This window comes from Mchenga conophoros, linkage group LG5, assembly GCF_057382185.1.
Source record: "Mchenga conophoros isolate Kocher_MC1m ecotype Shallow Benthic linkage group LG5, M_conophoros_male_GT1.1, whole genome shotgun sequence".
Lineage (NCBI taxonomy): Eukaryota > Metazoa > Chordata > Actinopteri > Cichliformes > Cichlidae > Mchenga > Mchenga conophoros.
Genome location: NC_140530.1, coordinates 36,678,525 through 36,697,748, shown reverse-complemented (window position 1 = coordinate 36,697,748; position 19,224 = coordinate 36,678,525). Strand labels below are relative to the sequence as shown.

The 19,224-nt window shown below is 39.9% G+C and overlaps 1 protein-coding gene across 6 annotated transcripts in view; it reads left to right on the top strand.

The window, feature by feature from the left end:
• The window catches only part of itga7 (integrin, alpha 7), a 38,888-nt gene that overhangs the window by 3,357 nt on the left and 16,307 nt on the right, over nt 1-19,224 (top strand). For 4 of the 6 annotated variants that reach the window (XR_014892524.1, XM_085275252.1, XM_085275251.1 and 1 more), the window contains exons 2-5: nt 12,735-12,862; nt 13,305-13,384; nt 13,622-13,877; nt 14,617-14,748. Coding sequence is in view for 5 of the 6 variants with exons in the window: in XM_085275252.1 (XP_085131378.1) it covers nt 12,735-12,862; nt 13,305-13,384; nt 13,622-13,877; nt 14,617-14,748 (596 nt within the window). In the remaining variant the exon portion in view is untranslated. Of the gene's footprint in view, nt 1-12,734; nt 12,863-13,304; nt 13,385-13,621; nt 13,878-14,616; nt 14,749-15,380; nt 15,489-19,224 lie in introns of all 6 variants that reach the window. The other 2 variants (XM_085275254.1, XM_085275253.1) reach the window with 1 other exon arrangement.

Sequence of the window (19,224 nt, the reverse complement as noted above, 5' to 3'; positions counted from 1 at the left end):
CAAACACAGACAATTTAACACGAAAAAAAGTAATTTGTACGCCAAAAAGTAAGTTTTTCTACTTTATTTCAATTTCTAATAGCATTATCTGCTTTGCAGTTAAACTCATCAAACTTAAATGATGTTATTTGTATGTCTATGGGGATATATTCTGTGTAGGTCTTTAGTGCTAGTGTTTTAGCCGTTGGCTGTAATGTTAGCTAGTTCATGGCTATAGGAGTCTGGGTCAGTTGTAACAGCAACAGTCTGGGTTAGTTGTAACAATAATGCAGATGTTACAACTTACCACACTATTACTTTAACTTATATTAAACAAGTTGGGGCAACGACATCAGCAGAGAGAGGTTCACTGGTCGCTTTTGTATATGCGGTTAATGCCTGTTTGTGTTCCCACACATACATTATGCAGACCTCTGTGTCAGAGATGGACCAGTAGGAAGTGCTGGTAGTGGAAATAAATCAGGATGGGTGCAAGAAACAGAGTTCCTCATCTTTCTGAGGCACTTTGCAAACCACACCAAGGTAAGCCAGGATAAAAAGTAATGGAATTGCGATGCTGGTGAACAACTACATTTTTTCAGCTTCATTGTTATGTTCAAAATTGGTGCAAGAGTTGTAGGTTATAATGCCCACTGAGCCAAAGAGGCCAAACTCAAGGAAGACCAACCAAAATTAATGAAATATTCAGTTGCAGAAAATTCCATAATTTGTCTTTTTTGGGGGGGTTGGAATATGTTCAAAAGCTAGATTTCTGCATTCTGTCACACACACACACACACACACACACACACACACACACACACACACACACACACACACACACACAGCTACATTAATGGCTCTAAGTGCATTCATGTGTTGAATAAACAAAGATTACATGTTAATATTTTGTTAGTACCCTTATTTCATTGTGTTACATTTCACCCCAGGATATGTTACAACTAACCCAGACTATGGGGTTAATTGTAACATTTCACTCTTTGTGTTTGAGGCCATACCATGCAATGGGTAATTGTGCTGCAGAGAAAATAGCTGCACTATTTAATAGCCGAGACATGTAAATACTTTGCATTACATTTTGAAACCACTACCTTAAAAGAGCTCCAATTTACAGACAGAAATGTCAAAAATGTTACAACTATCCCCGGTCTCCCCTACTACCAATACTTTTTATCCTTCTCAGCGTGTGTTCTGGGATCACCAACACAAAATCATTCTGTGCCATTTCGCATGCTTTTAAGTCATGTTTTAATTAGATTTGAGGTAAAATCATAAATTGCATTAAAATAAAAATCCTCTTAGGGTCTATGAGACTTTTGGAATTATGTTTATTAAAAGAAAAATGGCTTTCAGCGGGAAATGGAAACCATCTAGTGTGTTACACTCTGGACAATCCTGACATGTTGTTTTTAGGAACATAATGAAAAAATAATTCTTCCATGTATCTTGGTGGGAAATTCTAAATATTAGAGGTTTTAATGCCCCTTCAGAGATGTATTATTCAGAAGCAGCACAATAGTTATGCTTCCTGTCTGAATAATACATTTCCATTAAGCCTTATTCCCTCTGTGTTATTACATTTCCTATTTGGTAGTTTAGTCTCCAGCCCTCGTGAAGCCGTCTGCCTGAAACTTATTGTAATCAGATGCTACTGACTCACTTTCTTTTTCTATGATGAGGGTTTGGGTTACTGTCACCTGTGGCCATAATGTTTTACAGTCATTGTGTGTTATGTCACTCTATTCGACTGAGAAAATGATATTTTTCTTTGATGCTCTGTGCTGTGCTGACTCATGATTAAATCATACTATAAAGTAATGCGAGTGCTAATACAGATCAGCGTAGTCATACTGTCGCCCCTGAAAGAGTTTCACCGCCAGCGGCTTTGGAGTTTCACAGTTTATCAGAAGCTCAGCAAAGATCAGAAAAGGCAATACTGTTTGGAGTTGATACCGCGTACACAATGACTGCCTTTTTGTTCAGTTTTGCAGCATCAAACCTTGCAGCTTATTTTCAGTATGGCAGTAAAGGTCAACCCATGTGACACAATATTATCATACTGACTCACATACTGTGAGGACAAGCAGGTCGTTGACACGGCTGAAGTAAAACTAGGCCACAGTTTAGAGCCTTTTGTAAACCTTTGTTTTTCTTCCTGAGCACAGGCCAAAGCTTAAACGAGAGAATTTCATCTTTTGCTGCTAACGCCAAACAGAGGATGAGACGTGATGGGTATTTGAGTCTGAGTTATGTGTACATCTGCTATTTTTAATGCTAAGAGAAGTGCTTCTGCTATTAGTGTACTGCCTGGTGAAGACGGGAATCTCCCTGGGCTTGAGCCCCCCACTGCCTGTTTACCTAAATTTAAATAATAAACATCTTTACGCTGTGGTAAGTCTGCCCAAAATAATTAAGAAAAAGTTATTCCTATAAGACAATATGCTCTAATATTGTCATAATTCATTAATAATGTACAGATTTCTGAGTTTCAGAGTGCTTAACACATGTCCAGGCACAGCAGTCCGTCTTTGCTAATCCTAGCTTGCTTTTTTCACTGAAATATCTGTAACATCACTTGTGCATTATCAAATTCTATATCAAAGTCCAAATCTATATAATAAATCCATATACAGTGCGTGCTGCAAAGCCACACATCATTGACAATACTGTTAGACTGTGATTTATCCTACAGTTGATTTACAATTGACTGCGTTGCAAAGCATTCATAGGAAAAGTAATAAAGTCTCAGGTTGCAGTAGGGGTCATGTTTACATGTGGTACTGCTTCTGAGAGTAGGCGCAGTCTGTCTCAGTGCCTGGGGGGGCACAGGTAGCTGACATAGTCACAGACATGTGTCTGGAGTTTGGTTTCATTGGCTGAATATGAATCCAAAGCAATGCTTTTTGAGGCCGAACAAATCCTCCTCTTGAACCGAAGGCATGATTAACACCCTAAGGAAGACTGGGACATAGGGGTGATCACATGCTGAATTCCAAAGGCATACAGAGTTTGCAAAACAAGAAGGGTTTGACATTTTGGGAAACATCCCCATGTACTTTGTTGTTCTGCTTTGGAGAAGAGAAAACATCATAATTTCTAAAAACATCATAAAACCTACATAGGGATTATAATTCTCATTCTGATTTCAGATCTATACAGAAAATGCACCGAGCAACAGATTAGACCAACAAACACTAAAAACTGGGGGAAACAGGTAGTCTGTGTCTGACCTAATAGATAGTCACAGTATTGTGACTGCCTGCCACACTGCCGAATCGTGACGCATCCATTGAAGTCATAGTGAAAATTTTAAGTGGAAAGTGGAACTTGTTCCAACATCTGCTCAATGTCTTTAATGAATGACTCAACACAGGAATGTGCTTTATATAATTAGTAATTATATTTGTTAAGGGGCATCTACACAAGAAGTGATTCAAAATTACATGATGACCAGCAACTGTATAAAGCCACTGACTTTAAGTGATAATGGGTGAAATGCATGCTAGTGACAGTTGTTGGTTATCAACACTGAGGCAACCAATTAAAGCAGCTACCACCAAAAGCTAAAGATACCATTAACTGATATACAACAGGGTAATAAATACATTTGAGCATTACCATGGCAACAAGAGCCAAGAAGGTCATGACCAACTGTTTTAGTAATGAGCAACGACCGAATCGCTTCATGTTTGGATGTCGCTTGAGAGAGGATCTGACCAAGAACAATGTAACCATCTTGCCATCTGCCTCACTGCCACAGTGCGCTCTTTGCTGTAAAAACCACAGTAAGTTATGGCCAAGGAGACAATGTCACTGTCACAGTGATGTTTTCTGGAAAAAGCTACCTACCACCGTATAAAGTCATAAACACTGTGTAGAAAGACTGAGTTTCCATTTCATAAGTGCAATGAGCTGTTCACTGACAGATTGTTACCTCGAACCTGTTTGTCACCTCATTTCTGTTACTTCTGTTAGTACTCCATGTGTTAAACTGTGCACACTAGAAACTTGTGAAAACCTTAGTGAACACTGCAAGTTATGCACTTATCAGAAATGATGAACTTCTATAGTGAAGACAACAATTCAAACAGCAACACATGATCAATATCTGTTCGCCGCCCTGTGTTGATGACGTGTCCTTCTCCTACTAGCTGAAAATTGTTTGGCGGTCCCTCACCTTCACCTCGACAGCCAAGATCAGTCTTCCACATTTTGGACAATATTCCTGATTTTAGTTTATGAATTATGACTCATTCACAGTATTCTCCATCCCTCCCTGTGGTGTTTCACACATATATATCTATAAGTGTTTTTAAACAGGACACAGCAGAACTTCTTCACACATTTATTATACAAAGAAGAATTTATGGGTGCTCATTTACATTACAACAGGCAGATAAAAGCTGCTTTTTCACCCTGGCTTAAGAGTTTAGAATGAAGCGTCCCCCCTTTCCCCTCCCTAATTCAATTCATGATTTCTTTTCCCGCTCTCTCTTCCCCCCTTTAAGTTGATCCCACAGTAACTTTCTCACTAAATCTCCAAGAGGCCATTCATGTGAAAGCCTCATAAATCTAAGAATTGTTGCAGTGCTTATTTATATGAGGGATCAGAAAAAGCAAAGGCTATGCAGCACGAGCTTTACAGTCTCTCGTGCACATACACTCGATTAATGCCCTTTTTTCTACCTCCCAATCACTCTCTGTCTATTTAGCATTCCTCTGTTCCTCTGCTGGACTGCCTGGGCTTGGACAAAAGCTCGGTGGGAAGCAGCACTGCCTGGTCCAGAGCTTTCAGGAATATTACTTTGCAGACTGCGTGCACACTGAAAGCTGATGCACAATCTGCAGCGTCAGGCTGAAACATATAACTTGGATCTGATGGAGGCAGTGCTGCAGAAACTGTTTCTGCATCTGAATTTCACAGTGAACAGATAAAATCTTGAGGTTACACATATATGCTTTTAATTTTAAACATTTTGTAGCATTAACTGCATAAATAATGATCTGTAATTTTTGACTCTGACCTTTTGCTTTCCTTGATTTCCGATAAAAATCTTAGCAATACGTTGAGCTGACCCCAGCACTCACTTATGAAAACGGCACGATCTGAATGTGGGGGAGGTGTCGAGGGTCTGATGGTAACGGGACCTGCAGGGATGAATAAATCATTGCATGCCTTCTCTTTGATTAAGTGTGTGTGTGTGTGTGTGTGTGTGTGTGTGTGTGTGTGTGTGTGTGTGTGTGTGTGTGTGTGTGTGTGTGTGTGTGTGTGTGACTGATAAAGAAGCAGTTTAATAAATCACCTAGATAGTAGCTCGACTTAGAACTGATGGGCCTCTGATCTGTGTCCAGAAACACACCGTGCCATGCAAACCAGACCAGAGCAGGAAATTATGAGAGATGTTGATGCTTTTTGTTTGGAATTATTAAACTAGATTTTCAATTAAATTTTTCAATTTTGATGGCAGTGATCATATAAAGTGAATGTTTTATTTGTTCTTTAATAGATAATTGTTGCAGTGTCGTATTGAGACTTGCGTCAGTAATTTCAACAGATATGAGCTGAACTGACGAAGCTGACTTACAATGAAATGCAGAATAAAAAGGCACCATGCTTTGAAAGTTGAAATGTAGTGTGTTGGCTAAGTTTATGCATCACTAAAATTAAGCTGTTACATATATGAATAAACACATGTGACTAATGGGCTTCCAAATGTGATCACAAGCATTTTTGGGATATTAACATTGAATTGACTTTTTAACTGCTTTTGGTTCACTATATTCTGTAGATTCGAGTTTCCAGAGAGCCCAGACAGCTTATGCACCAAACTACCAAGAAACTGCAGTTCATTAATGAATTAAAGAAAAACAATGACAATGGGAAATAAATAAGACACACTAAAAATTAGCAGTGGAATTTGAGAACCCTAATAGATAAGTACAGAGACGGATCAATACATGTATGACCAGCTAATGGCAGGGATGGGGGACAAAATGAGAATATAAAAGGAACAGACAAGGGATGGTATAGTACCCGAGGGCCATTATTTACCCATCTATGCCCCGAAATGGCTCTTCATTCATTGATCAGGGGGGCAGGTGGTGAGTTTGGGGGTTGTTAAAAATGCATGTGCAGTGAGGATGGGGTTACCAAGTACTTCAAGAACCATTTCTGCCTCTTCTTGCTGTCGTGAGAGTCAGCTAAAAAAAACAAATCTTATTTTTTGTACATTAATGCACCATGATTGTGATGTTCACATACAGGCAGGACGTTGAGTCACATCCGTGGGCAGTGAACCACAATATCCCAGAGGAGATTTGCAGGAACTGGCAGCTGTTTCTGTCTCTCTCTTTTTGCAAATTATCGAGTAGTGCCCAACTCTCTGCTCGCCTGCCCATACTGGAAATGTTAAAACAGGGTGATTCACAACTCGGTCACCTCGCTCTCAGCTGTTGTTTTCTCGTCAGCAAGAAACTGGAGTCAGGTGTTTACACAAAAAGTGCCATTTGGCTCAAGGTTCACGAGAGTCGTCACCTTGGTCGACACTGTTCGACAGCCTGTGTGTAGGCCTGTAATTCACAGTCTGCGTACTATCTGCATGAGTATTAATGCATTTTTCAGCCATTTATACACACGATAGCATATATTTTGTGAATGTGTACACAAGTGTGATGCGTGAGTCTGTGTATTTCCAGGTCAGAGGTCACAGTCTTACTCCAAGATAACAACAGAAGGTCTAAAAAGCCTCTGGGCCCCATGCTGATCTTTTATAGCTTCTGTCTATAGAGCAGCAATCTCACGCTGCTCTGTTGTGGAACGATGTTTGAGGGTGTGAGCACACAGACTCAGAAGCACTAGCAATAATGCAGTGAAACAAAACACTGCAAATATTTGCAGCATATTTGAGTCATTTCACAAATGTGATTATGCTATTAAAGCCCATGGCTGAAACATTCAGAGAAAAGGGTTGGGCTTCAGATAAAAGTATCTGCTGTTGCTCTTTAAAATGATTAAATGGACAAGCGTGAAAAGTGCCAGTGCTTTCTCTTTCTAAACAAACAATGCAGGGCTTTGAATTCAGCTCCCTGCAGATGTTTGCATCTTCTTCTTCACTGCTGTATTGGTTTGTTTACAGACTGGCATGTCAACACTTTCCACCCCAAGTATTTCTTTCACAACAAAGAAAAGGCACCCTTGTTTTTAGCACGAGTACTAGTTAATTTATGAGAATATGAATTTCATTGTAAGGGTTCGGGGAATTTTTTCGCCAAGCCATAGAGGAGCACGTGATCCTTCAACAGGAAGATGGACACTACCAAAATTGGTATAAACAATTTAATAAGCTGCAAGCGCGTGGAGACCAAGTCTGTGGGATAGGCCAACCCTGCTGTATATATAATACCATTTTTGTGCCCTTTCTTTGTTATTTACTGCAGGATTATTGGTCCAAATTGCAACATATGTGATGGATTTCTTTCAACTTGATCACATTGTTGTCCTGGTTCCCTGCTGGTCTCACTGGCTGCTGTATGGGAGGCTAAACAGAGAGATGTGACTCCTGAAAGTGGGGGAGGAGTGAGGGAGGAAGAGACCGTGTGTGTGGACACCCAACCTGGATGGGGGATGGGTGGATGGGATAATGGAGAGAGTGTTGGGGTCACTGCACATGCTCCCCTCAGCGAACATATGAGCGCAGCATAATGAGTGTCTGTGTTGTTTTTGTGATGATCAGCGAGTGAAAAAGGGGATGATGGCCTTGGAGTGGCTGTAAATCACAAATCAGAGCAGAGGTGTGGACATTTAAGAGGTTTTGGAAAGGAGCAGTAATAACTGTGCATTGGTATTTTGTTTTGTTGACAACATTTTTTCATTTTTTTCTGTACATACTCTAAATTCTCAAGTGCAAAGAACGCACTAATTTACATACAGCCTTGTGAAGTCGCCCCTCCTCCTGCTTTCTGTAATGGGCAATCTGTAATTCTCTTCGAGCACTGTAATTACTTGATTAAAAAATGACTGACGGTTTGTTTTCATGCCCTTCTCGATCATCAGTTCAGGATTTTATATGTGTGATGGGAGATGTTCCTATCTTATAGCACCAAATCACAACAACAGTCGCCTCAAGGCGCTTTATATTGTAAGATAAAGACCTCACAATAATGCAGCTTTTGTACTTGTGCCATACCTGCTGGTGTAACCATGCCGGTCTGACTGACTACTAGTAGAAGCACAGCTTTGTTCCAATTGAAGTATGTCAGCAAATAATGGATGCATTTGGATGCACACAGCTAACAAACAACCTAACAGTCTTCTACTTAACATCTGTAAGTTAACACTGCATATGTGTTGTTAAAGTTTAGCGGTTCTCCAAACCTTTCTGACACGCCACACTTCAAAAGCCAAAGAAAAATCACATCCCACACTTTTTTAATCAACCAATAATAATAAAACAGGAGCCAACCTGAGTTTGTGTTAAGTAACAGTCAGCAGAATGGTATCAGAAAATTCTTATCTGTTTAGTTTTACCAAGAAAATTCAACTCATTCAACTTACTTTTGCTTCGTGCTTTCCCCCTCCTTCTCCACCTGCAGTGGTTTGTCCCCCACCAGTATGAAGATCACTGGCATGTAGAAAAGCTATCCTCAAGTAAAGCTTCATATGAGGCTATAAACAGGTAGGGGCTTCTGTCTTCTCTGTCTCCTGCTGTAGACAGAACCCAGGTGCCTTATCTAATCTATGTGTTCAACATGGCAATGTAATACATACACATGCATGCTGGTGCTGAATCTGCAGGGCCTGAGTTCATGTGGGTTTTCTACTAGACCATCACATCAACACCCTGATATCTCCCCCAGGGTCAGCAACAACACACCTCCACACACAAAGGCACACATGCACACACCATACCAAATGTGGGTTTACTGAGAGAATGAGCTTGGCAGTGAAGCGCACGATCAGTCTGAGTCTTTCCTAAACAATGATATGAGTTAGAAGTAGAGTAAAGGGCAAATAAATGAAAGCTCAAGTCAGCCAACAAGATTTATTCGTGTCAAATTTGGTACATGTGTCTTCAGAATTCACTTACAGGAAAAGGTCACAACACTTTTTGCTTAATTTTGCAAAGGTGTAATTCCAAACAAATTTCATGTAAGTAATGAAAACAATGTTGAATCTCTGCAAATATGTTAATGTAGACAGTTTTCTAACTTGAGGCTTCAGCCATTTGACTTAAATAAATAAACCTTTTAGGGCATATAAACTTTTTCTGACTTGTTTCATCTTATATTTATGAGACATAAGAGGTTATGAGATCATTTCTGCAGAAATAATTCCTTCTGGCTTGCACAGCTTTCCAGTTGAAGGAAAAAAGTCTTGTTATTATTATTTATTTATTTTTTACAAATAATAATGCTATAAGAGATAATCAGAGCTTCTAGCTTCACATCCTCACACCTGCCCATGTATCTGAGCATGTGGGGGGAAGTGAGGTATCACCTTAACTCTTAAACATAAACCAGAGCCTCCTGGAATGTAGCGCCGTGAGAGGGATCGGATCTTATCAGTTTCGGGGTTTTTTTCTTAGTGATATGTTATTCCTCTTTGTTATACGTGTATTTGCATCGGCATAACATCACTTGAAGATTTCGTTTTTCTTGCATGTGCATCACTGGTGATGTGAAACATCATTTCACATGTTTGCGCTCTGTGGCTGTTTTAGTTTCTGGTTGTTAAGGTGAGGGGAATCACTCCTGAGGCATGCACAGCTGCACCTCACCAGAAGTACTTGTCAGGAAAGAGACGACAGGAGCAGAAAATAGAAAGTTAAGCTGTCTGGCAGTCTGGGATGTGTCAGCGGTAGTTTATGTGAGTAGACTGTAGTAAAATACAAATTGTGAGATACTTGTACATAAGTATTGCCATTTGAGTCTACTTAGTTCTTATACATCACATTTAAAGGGGAAACCACTTTACTCCAACACAAGAAGGTGACAGTTCAGAGTAGGATTAGTAAAGTAGGTTACCTAACTGCCACAATGACAACCACACAGGCTAATGCATTATTAAATATATCAGTTTGAGTAGAGTGTGTCTGGTTAATTATTGCTTTTGCTACTTTAATTTAATTTTACAGCGTTTTATATTTTAAGATCAACATTTTGAACATTTTGGATCTTATGTGTGCTTTGCTCAGCCAGAATACTACTATTATTGCATTGTGTTACTTAATTAATAATGTTACTTAATTTCTAACACTACATATTATATTACTTTTGCATTACCTAACACGGCCTATTCATATAATTACTTTTATCTTTTAAAAGATAAAGTTAAGGCTGCAGTTTCACACACTTGCACAAATTCCTGTCCTAATGAGCACCTATGCAACAGCTGCTTTTTAGTGTTTGAGTATGAACTCAAAGCCAACAGCAAAGCTGGAAACCATCCCAAAATGCGTTTCACAGCATTTGCCATTAATTTTACTGCAAAAACAGAGGCTATGTTTGAACCTGACTCACTGCCTTTGTTACCCGATGAAGATCAGGGTCTGGCTGCTGGACTCGGGTCAGCATACACTCAGCTTCAACATCACTCTGGGATCTTCCTCACTAGCTTCATGTTAGCGTGCTCTCTTTATGGATGCTTGCCAAAAAAAACAACCAACCAACAAATAAACAAACAAACAAAAAACCCAGTGTCCTGTTAACAGTGTATAGTTGTTTCTGCCCTGGATGCTGTTTGCACATTACCTATGCGAACTTGCTCTTTTCTTCAATAAAAAAATAAAAGTTTTGTCTGTTGTGGAGAATGCAGACCATGAAAGCTCTGCAGAAGACTCGTTTGTAATTTGATCATATCTCATTTCCTTTTAGGTGAAATGATATTTAAATAATATAGCATTTTATGTTATCCAGCAGTTGATTTAGTTTAATTGCTAGTGTGTGCCTGCTAGTACAGCTTTTTTGTGACAGGAACACCCTGTCTGAGTATGGAGCCAAAGTCACAACTGGCACATGCAACAACTTGTTATTAGCCCGCAGTTAGTATGTCAATGTGCTATTATTAGTTAATTAGTCATGCACTGTATAAATACCTGCAGGTATTAATGTTTGCAAGGTACATTATCTAAATTCTGTTGATAGCGTACATGTTTACATGTTACAGTTACAAAATAACCCTTAGCTTTTTTGCTGTTAGCAATTTAGTGACGTGAATGCATCCTCAGCTCCTCTGGGATCACAAATAATAATTCAGCAGAGCAGAATTTAAATCTGGATTAACTGTCAGAAGGCCATGCTGCTTGTAGCTTCTTCTTGATTGTCTTCTATGGACAGACGGTTTGTGTCCACAGAAGACAATCAAGGAAAAGCCAAGTGGTCATTCCTGTTATATTTCTTTGAAGTCCACCTGGAGAGGATGCGCAGGTGGTGCATTCTAATATAAAGTCTTGGATTAGCTGGTCCACATTGTCATAAAACACTGGCAAGCACATGGACATCTGCATAGACCTCCATACTCTCTGACTGATGACGAAATTCATGTAACTTGATCCTCATCAGACTCACTGACGCAAAAAGTATAATTAAGGCTTAAATCTTCATAAAACTTAGAGAGATGCATTTAAATACACTGTTGTGATATCAAAAAGACTAGATAAAGATCTTGATGACTAGATAGGCTTTGTGTTATTCCAGTAATGTAATAATGTCTTGCTTGTGTGCCTGACGCCACATCCAGCTTTACGCGTGCTACAGATAAAGCTGGATAAGGTTGGAAATGATGCACCTTTGATCCAATTACTTTACCAGGAGCAGAGTGGATGCAGTGCAGTAAAATGTATGCAGTGTACGCTATCGAGCATATTTTGATCTGAACTATCCAGTAAAGAGGAGTTGCTCAGCACCTAGCATTGTTGTTATAGCTGCCTCGTTGTAAACACTGAGACACCAGGTTAGAGTTACTCTTGGCTGATCCATGCTAAGCTTCTAGCTTGTTAAACTCTATTTAAAGTCTTCCCTCACACAGTGATAGCTCTAATTTAAGTGTGCACATAACAGTAGATAGTTAGGGAGTAGATAGGAGGAGAGCTGTTGGCTGGAGCATTTTGCACAGGGTGTATTTGCACAGCTGAGCGTAGCACTGACATAGCTAACATCACTGTCATAATTAGACCTGTAGGCACAGTTCGGTGGCAGTGCAGGGTAGACCTCGGTATCTGTTTTTCAGGCTTCCTGTTCTGCTCTTTATTTTTTGCTTTGTCTTCTGTGTTTCCCCATGTCTCGCTTCCATGCATATGCCATGACTGACAGTGTTGGGTGGAATGTGAACATTCGGTTTTTAAATAGCATCCTGGCCTGAATCAGCCACTCCTAATAAGGCAGAGGGCCGTGACACTGGCCCTAAAATATCAGCAACCACCTCACTGAGAATAAAACTTTTCTGGGCCTTGTTATTTAGGGACAACTGATAATAGCTGTTGGATATGAGTGCAAACAAGGTACACTAGATATAGATTTCCCAGAGCTGTCATAAATATATTTCAGGCAACATAACATACTCTACTGAATGTAGCCTCGTGTTCAGGGTGTCTCTTGAACTGCACGTAATTGTACTTTACAGTAATGGCAACTTAAGGTGAAGAACAGCTTTGAGGAAACCTTAATTTGTATTATGCACTATCAACGTTTGACACCAGGTTTTACAATTAACTTTCCTTTCATTTTCCTTTATTTAGGATACTGGTGGGAGCTCCAAGGGCGGCAGGGCAGGGTAAGTTGACGGGCAGTCGACCAGGAGCCCTGTTCAGGTGTCCGATCACACCAGAGGAGTACGACTGTGAGAGGGTTGACATCGATGGAGACGGTGGGTTTCAAGTGCAGCTGAAACAACTTGTCGGTTAATTTGTCAATTCATCAACCAAACTATGACGTGACTTTTATTCTTGGTGTTTCACTTTGTTCTCTGTACTGTGAAATTAAACACTTCAACCAAAGACAAAACTTTAAACACATCAACTTGGGCTTTAAGAAATCTAAATAACACCTGGACCTCCGTCGGTCAAAGAGAATTATCTTTATTATAAACTACATTATCCCAGGCAGAATATTAATGACATCATGGAAATATATACTGTTACTGTATCATATTTATAAAGATACCTGCTTCATTTTTGTGAAGTGAGAAGTGAAATAACACTTCTAATAGGTGAAGTGAATAAATAACAAAGTTCTGTTTGCTTGTAACCAGAAAACAATACAATATAGAAGCCGTCATGACTGACAGTTCACTCTGTGTTCTCTTTCAGTGAGGTGGGACAGAGAGAGCAAGCACAACCAGTGGCTGGGAGTTACAGTCAAGAGTCAGGGCATTGGAGGGAAGGTTGTGGTGAGTACCAAATGCCCAAATTGGGTAAATTCACGTTGTGCTGATGATCAAGAGATATAAGAGCAGACATTGTGCATTTCCAGCTTTGGTTCATCTGCCAAGTTGTTGTTTATAATGATGAAGACTTTAAGACTAATTTGGTCATTACACTGTTGCATAGTATCATATTCTTTAAAAAAAAAATCAAAGGCTAACTGATATCCAGGAAACCCTAATGCGTTTTTCCCCCTTCACCAGACCTGCGCTCATCTATACGAACTGAGGCAACGTGTAAACCAGTCGTCAGAGACTCGGGATCCCATTGGCCGTTGCTATGTCCTGAGTGAGGACCTGACTAATCGAGATGACCTGGACGGAGGAGAATGGAAGTTTTGTGAGGGTCGGCCACAGGGACACGAGCAGTTCGGTTTCTGTCAGCAGGGCCTGTCTGTCAGTTTCACCCCAGACAAAAACTTCATTCTGTTCGGTGCTCCAGGAACATACAACTGGAAAGGTAATGTGACCGACTGATAGAAGCCTTTATTTAGAGTTTCATGTTTTACTAATCGGAAGACCAGAGGAAAACCTGTGTAGTGTGATTTGGGATTGAATGTACTGCTCACAAAAATGCATGCAAGGGGTGACGAAGGGCTGGAAATCATCTTTCAGATGGATCCCTTCTTGACATGCCCCGTTTCATTCATAAAGATGAATGCTAAGCAGAAGGAACTGGCAGTGGTTTTTTTTGTCTTTAGTATCTACTGATTCCTTCTCTTATGCCTTTCTGAGTGTTGTTCTATTACAGTGCAAAGACGATTTACCACGAATGTAAAAGAAATATGAGAAGAAACTCCTGTTGCAGCTAATGTATGCTAGAGAAGAAAAGCAATGCAATGAAACTGTCTAATTAAATAAGTACTACTAACAGGACAATCCAATTAATTTATAGGCCAGTCTATTGATTGAACACTGAAAATATGCAGCACAGCTTAATCCATTTAATATAAATGGTCTAAGATATATTGGATGCAAACATCAGTTTCTGGATGATTCATATTTTAATAAAAGGCTGCTTTATGGAACAAAAGCTGAATTTACACAACGCCTGTTCTAAAATGTCTAAATTCTGTCACATGCTGGATTTGGGAAGCAACACGTGAGCATGCGTATCTATGACCTTGTCCCTGTTGTTTAAGATAATGTGCAAATCTGTGTTTGTCACCGTGCTGTGCCCTCACCTATTTCCTTTCCAGGCGAGATGCGTGTTCAGCTCCTAAACCAGACTCTGCTTGACCTCGGTATCTATGACGACGGACCTTACGAGGTGGCAGATGAAAAACAACTTAATGCCCAGCTCATCCCTGTGCCCTACCACAGTTACCTGGGTAGGATTTGCCCTCCCTGCTCACTGCTGCCTGCGCACAGGAGAGATAGAGAGGGCCGGGGGAGGATGACACCAGGACTTAGACTGTACCCCAACACAGCTGACTTAACCACAGGAATTAGCTACAGTAGCAACAAAACTGCCTCTGATTGGTTGAAGAAAATCTTGTAGTGTTCCTACTATTCCTGGACATGACTTTTAGCTCAGCAATTTATGACTCATGAAGCCCTGAAAAGGACTCCACCTCATTTTTCCAGCCTTTGTTTGACTGTGGGTGGACATGTAGCCTGACAGGATCAGTCCTCATGTTGCTACTATTTGCTCACTTTCTTGGGAAAACAAGGGAAAATACTTGATGTCATCCTCATTCCAGCTACCGCCCATTGTCTGAAAATGCCAGTGGTGTACAGTCTGAGCCTGACGTGTCATCTCTCCACCAGGTACCCAGTGGTTTTGCAGGACAAACCACTGTAGCACCACACAGAAAGCAATCAATCACAACCTCTCACCTGCACCTCCCTCTCCCCTTTTCTTCCTCTTTCCACCCCCACCACCATTTCACCATTCCATCACACCCTCCCCACGCTCCTCTTTCTGCTTCTTTCTGTTTTCTCCTCCTGTTTTGGGCCATAGGGCTCTTGTTCATGGCTAGCCCCGTTGAAGATGCGCTGCTGTACAAAACTCTGGAACCATCAAGGCGGCCCACATCGTTTGAGGATGTAGCTCATAATAGCTACCTAGGTTTGTAGGCTTGAGGTGCTGTCGTTTGGACCGGACTGGGCTTGTAGTGGACATAGTATCTTGTTTTTCTCCGTCTTTGTCTTAATCCTTTCTGATCAGTTACACAGTCTGTCTGTCTATATAGATTTTAGTGTGTAATCTATGTTAAAAAGAGACAGCCATCCAAAGTTATACCTCCTTTTTTATTTCATTTTTTAAATTTAAGGTAATTTAATTTATATTTTTGGCACAGTTATATAGTTGCAGAAGAGATGGCCTTCTCTTTGGGTAGCAGGAGGTGTTTGTCTGTTGTTTGTCGATCTCTTTTGTTAGTTTGCATGTGTCTGTCCGGATGAAGCTTTCCAGGGTATCTTGGTGGTGGTTTCACTTTAAGTAGTTGCAGATATACTAAACCGAATTGTTTTAAATGGTTTAACTAATATACAAGACGAGTCCACAGCTGTGCGAGGCTATACCGAGGCACATCATCAGCATGCTAACATATTTACAATCAGTGCTAAATTTTTTAACACGTTAATACGCTAACTTTTGCTAACAAGCATTGAACCCAACTGCAATTGAGGTGGATGAGAATATTATATATATTTGTTATGTGTGGTATTTTTTCATTACTGACTATTGAAATCTGGATGATGGCCTGAGGGCTGATGGAGTTTTTGGCATCAACATGAATGGCTAGCAATTAAGTTTCATTAAGCTCTATTTAAAAGCAAAAATACCAGTGTAACAGCGGTGAAAGAGGAAAAGTAACTCTGGTTATCACAAATGTCTGTACAGCATTTCAAATATAATGGTAAGAGGCCTGTACTACGAAGACTTCTGCTTACCCCGGATGCTTCGGGGTTGTTGTTTGTACAACAAAAGTGGTTCACTTCTCACTGGGGTATATCAAAATGGTAATTCAGGCTGTGAAGCAGTTCCAGATTAGAGATCAACAGGTGCAAAATCACTGCCTATTGACCTGCCAGGTTACCAAGAAGGTTACCAGTTCTTGAAGATCCCTTAATCCTCTGTTTCTAAAGTTTTTTAATAGGTTCTAATGTCTTTGATGAGTATCAGTAAAAAATATTGATTCTTCGAAGTAACTTTAAACTCTTTTCCTGTTGGCTTCAAACACTTTTACAACACGTTTATTATTTTATAAGCATTAACTTATGAACCTAAAATAGGACACCTGCTTTTACTTTTGGGCTTAATTTGCTCGTAGTCTAAGGGTTGAATACCACTGGGGCAGCAGCTGAGAGATTAAAAGCTAAAACTGTCCTTTACATATTAATTTAATGAGATTCTTGATTGTAATCTATCAGATTCTTAATGAGAGTGTTGTGAAGTGATAAGTCTGTCGAGTTCCACCGTCAGCTTTTTTGCCAGCTTTTCTTCCAGGCTTCAAGTAGGCTAAACTTTATTAATATAGTCACTCCTTTCTCGTCTTACTGACCAATGCGCTTAAAGCCCATACTTAAGTAAAACTGTATCACTCTACAGTGCTCTTCCTCTCACACATACTCTTACTGCTTTATCTGCAGCAGCTTTGTTGCCTTAAATCTGTATTACATGTTTGAACTTCATATTTTCTCCAAAGTACAGCTTCATTTCTCTTTGAAGAAAATCGAACGGGTCTACTGTGAATACGTTTATCCATAATTATGATCAGTCAGATGCCGCTAACACCACCCTTTTCATGTGAATGTGCAGGCAAAATCCTGGTTTAGTTTATCAAGTTGATACCTAGCTTCATGTGACTGCTTATCCTGATTGGATGAGTGAATGCCCTGGGTATGATGAACTCACTTTGTAGTACAGGCCTAAGGTCAAATGAATCAATAGTGGTGCACTGTCACACTGATATTTTCATTCAAACAATAGATACATTTTATCAAGATAATGATGTGATGCTTTGTGATGAATTTCTCAGTATTTAGTGTCAGTTGTTAGTGATCCACAGTCTGCTGAGCAGGAGCTATTCATTGTTATTTTGGGTTTCCGGTCATTATTTTTCCTCTAAGTGTGTGGATCTGCTATAAATCTCTTTATTCACATTCCTCCAATCCTGCTTACCCTCCTACTCACCGTATTGAGCCGTCTCCTTGACAACACTAATTCCCACATGACCTTTTTGCCTTCATTTATAACCCACGTGCTTCCATTGATCCTAACCAGATGATACGACACACCTATGCATGCTTACTAAAATGACAGAGACTGTTGTAGGAATTTGCAGCTTTTGTTGGATCTGAAATATCACTGTATTGTGTCCAATAGGAACAGTAAAAGTATTCATTTAAAGAAGTGACGGCCTGCTGAATGAAAAGAAAGCTTTGTTTTTATCTCCATCAAGGCCAAATCCAACATTACACATAGAATCTCTTCATTACAAGCTAAAGGGACTAATGCTGAGGCTGCACCCGAAGAGTAGTCATAATTAGAAAAGTCAGCGTCGAAACAACGAGTACATAGAAGCATCAACATTTACAAGTATCATCTTTGGCTCTTTATCAGGTAAATTCAGTTTTAGTCTAAAGAAGCTTTTAGTCAAGAAATAAACTCTACTTAAAATGTATAGCCATGGCAAAAAGAGTTATGATAAATAAAATATAGCAAATACATCTTAAGATGAACATCACACATGACATAATACACCATGTGATTTATTTAACAAAAATTATGCCAAATGCAGAAGTGGTATGTGTAAAAAATACTTACACTCATATTGCATCATACAGCAGTTAGTTATTGCAAATCAAAGGAGGTGTGAGCGCCTTTATTTTATAGATAAAACAAAATAACATCCTTTATTGTCAGCTACTGTCTCTCTGGTCCAAAGGAGGAAAAATATAAACGTAAATGAAATAAAATGTGGATAACAAATTATATATAGTAAGAGTAGGACACTAAGGAGTACATCATTGGAGACTAATCAGTAGATACAGTGGGGCAAAAAAGTATTTAGTCAGCCACCGATTGTGCAAGTTCCCCCCCCAAAATGATGACAGAGGTCAGTAATTTGCACCAGAGGTACACTTCAACTGTGAGAGACAGAATGTGAAAAAAAAAATCCATGAATCCACATGGTAGGATTTGTAAAGAATTTATTCGTAAATCAGGGTGGAAAATAAGTATTTGGTCAATAACAAAAATACAACTCAATACTTTGTAACATAACCTTTGTTGGCAATAACAGAGGTCAAACGTTTACTATAGGTCTTTACCAGGTTTGCACACACAGTAGCTGGTATTTTGGCCCATTCCTCCATGCAGATCTTCTCGAGAGCAGTGATGTTTTGGGGCTGTCGCCGAGCAACACGGACTTTCAACTCCCGCCACAGATTTTCTATGGGGTTGAGGTCTGGAGACTGGCTAGGCCACTCCAGGACTTTCAAATGCTTCTTACGGAGCCACTCCTTTGTTGCCCGGGCGGTGTGTTTTGGATCATTGTCATGTTGGAAGACCCAGCCTCGTTTCATCTTCAAAGTTCTCACTGATGGAAGGAGGTTTTGGCTCAAAATCTCACGATACATGGCCCCATTCATTCTGTCCTTAACACGGATCAGTCGTCCTGTCCCCTTGGCAGAAAAACAGCATGGGGATGTTTCCACCCCCATGCTTCACAGTAGGTATGGTGTTCTTGGGATGCAACTCAGTATTCTTCTTCCTCCAAACACGACGAGTTGAGTTTATACCAAAAAGTTCTACTTTGGTTTCATCTGACCACATGACATTCTCCCAATCCTCTGCT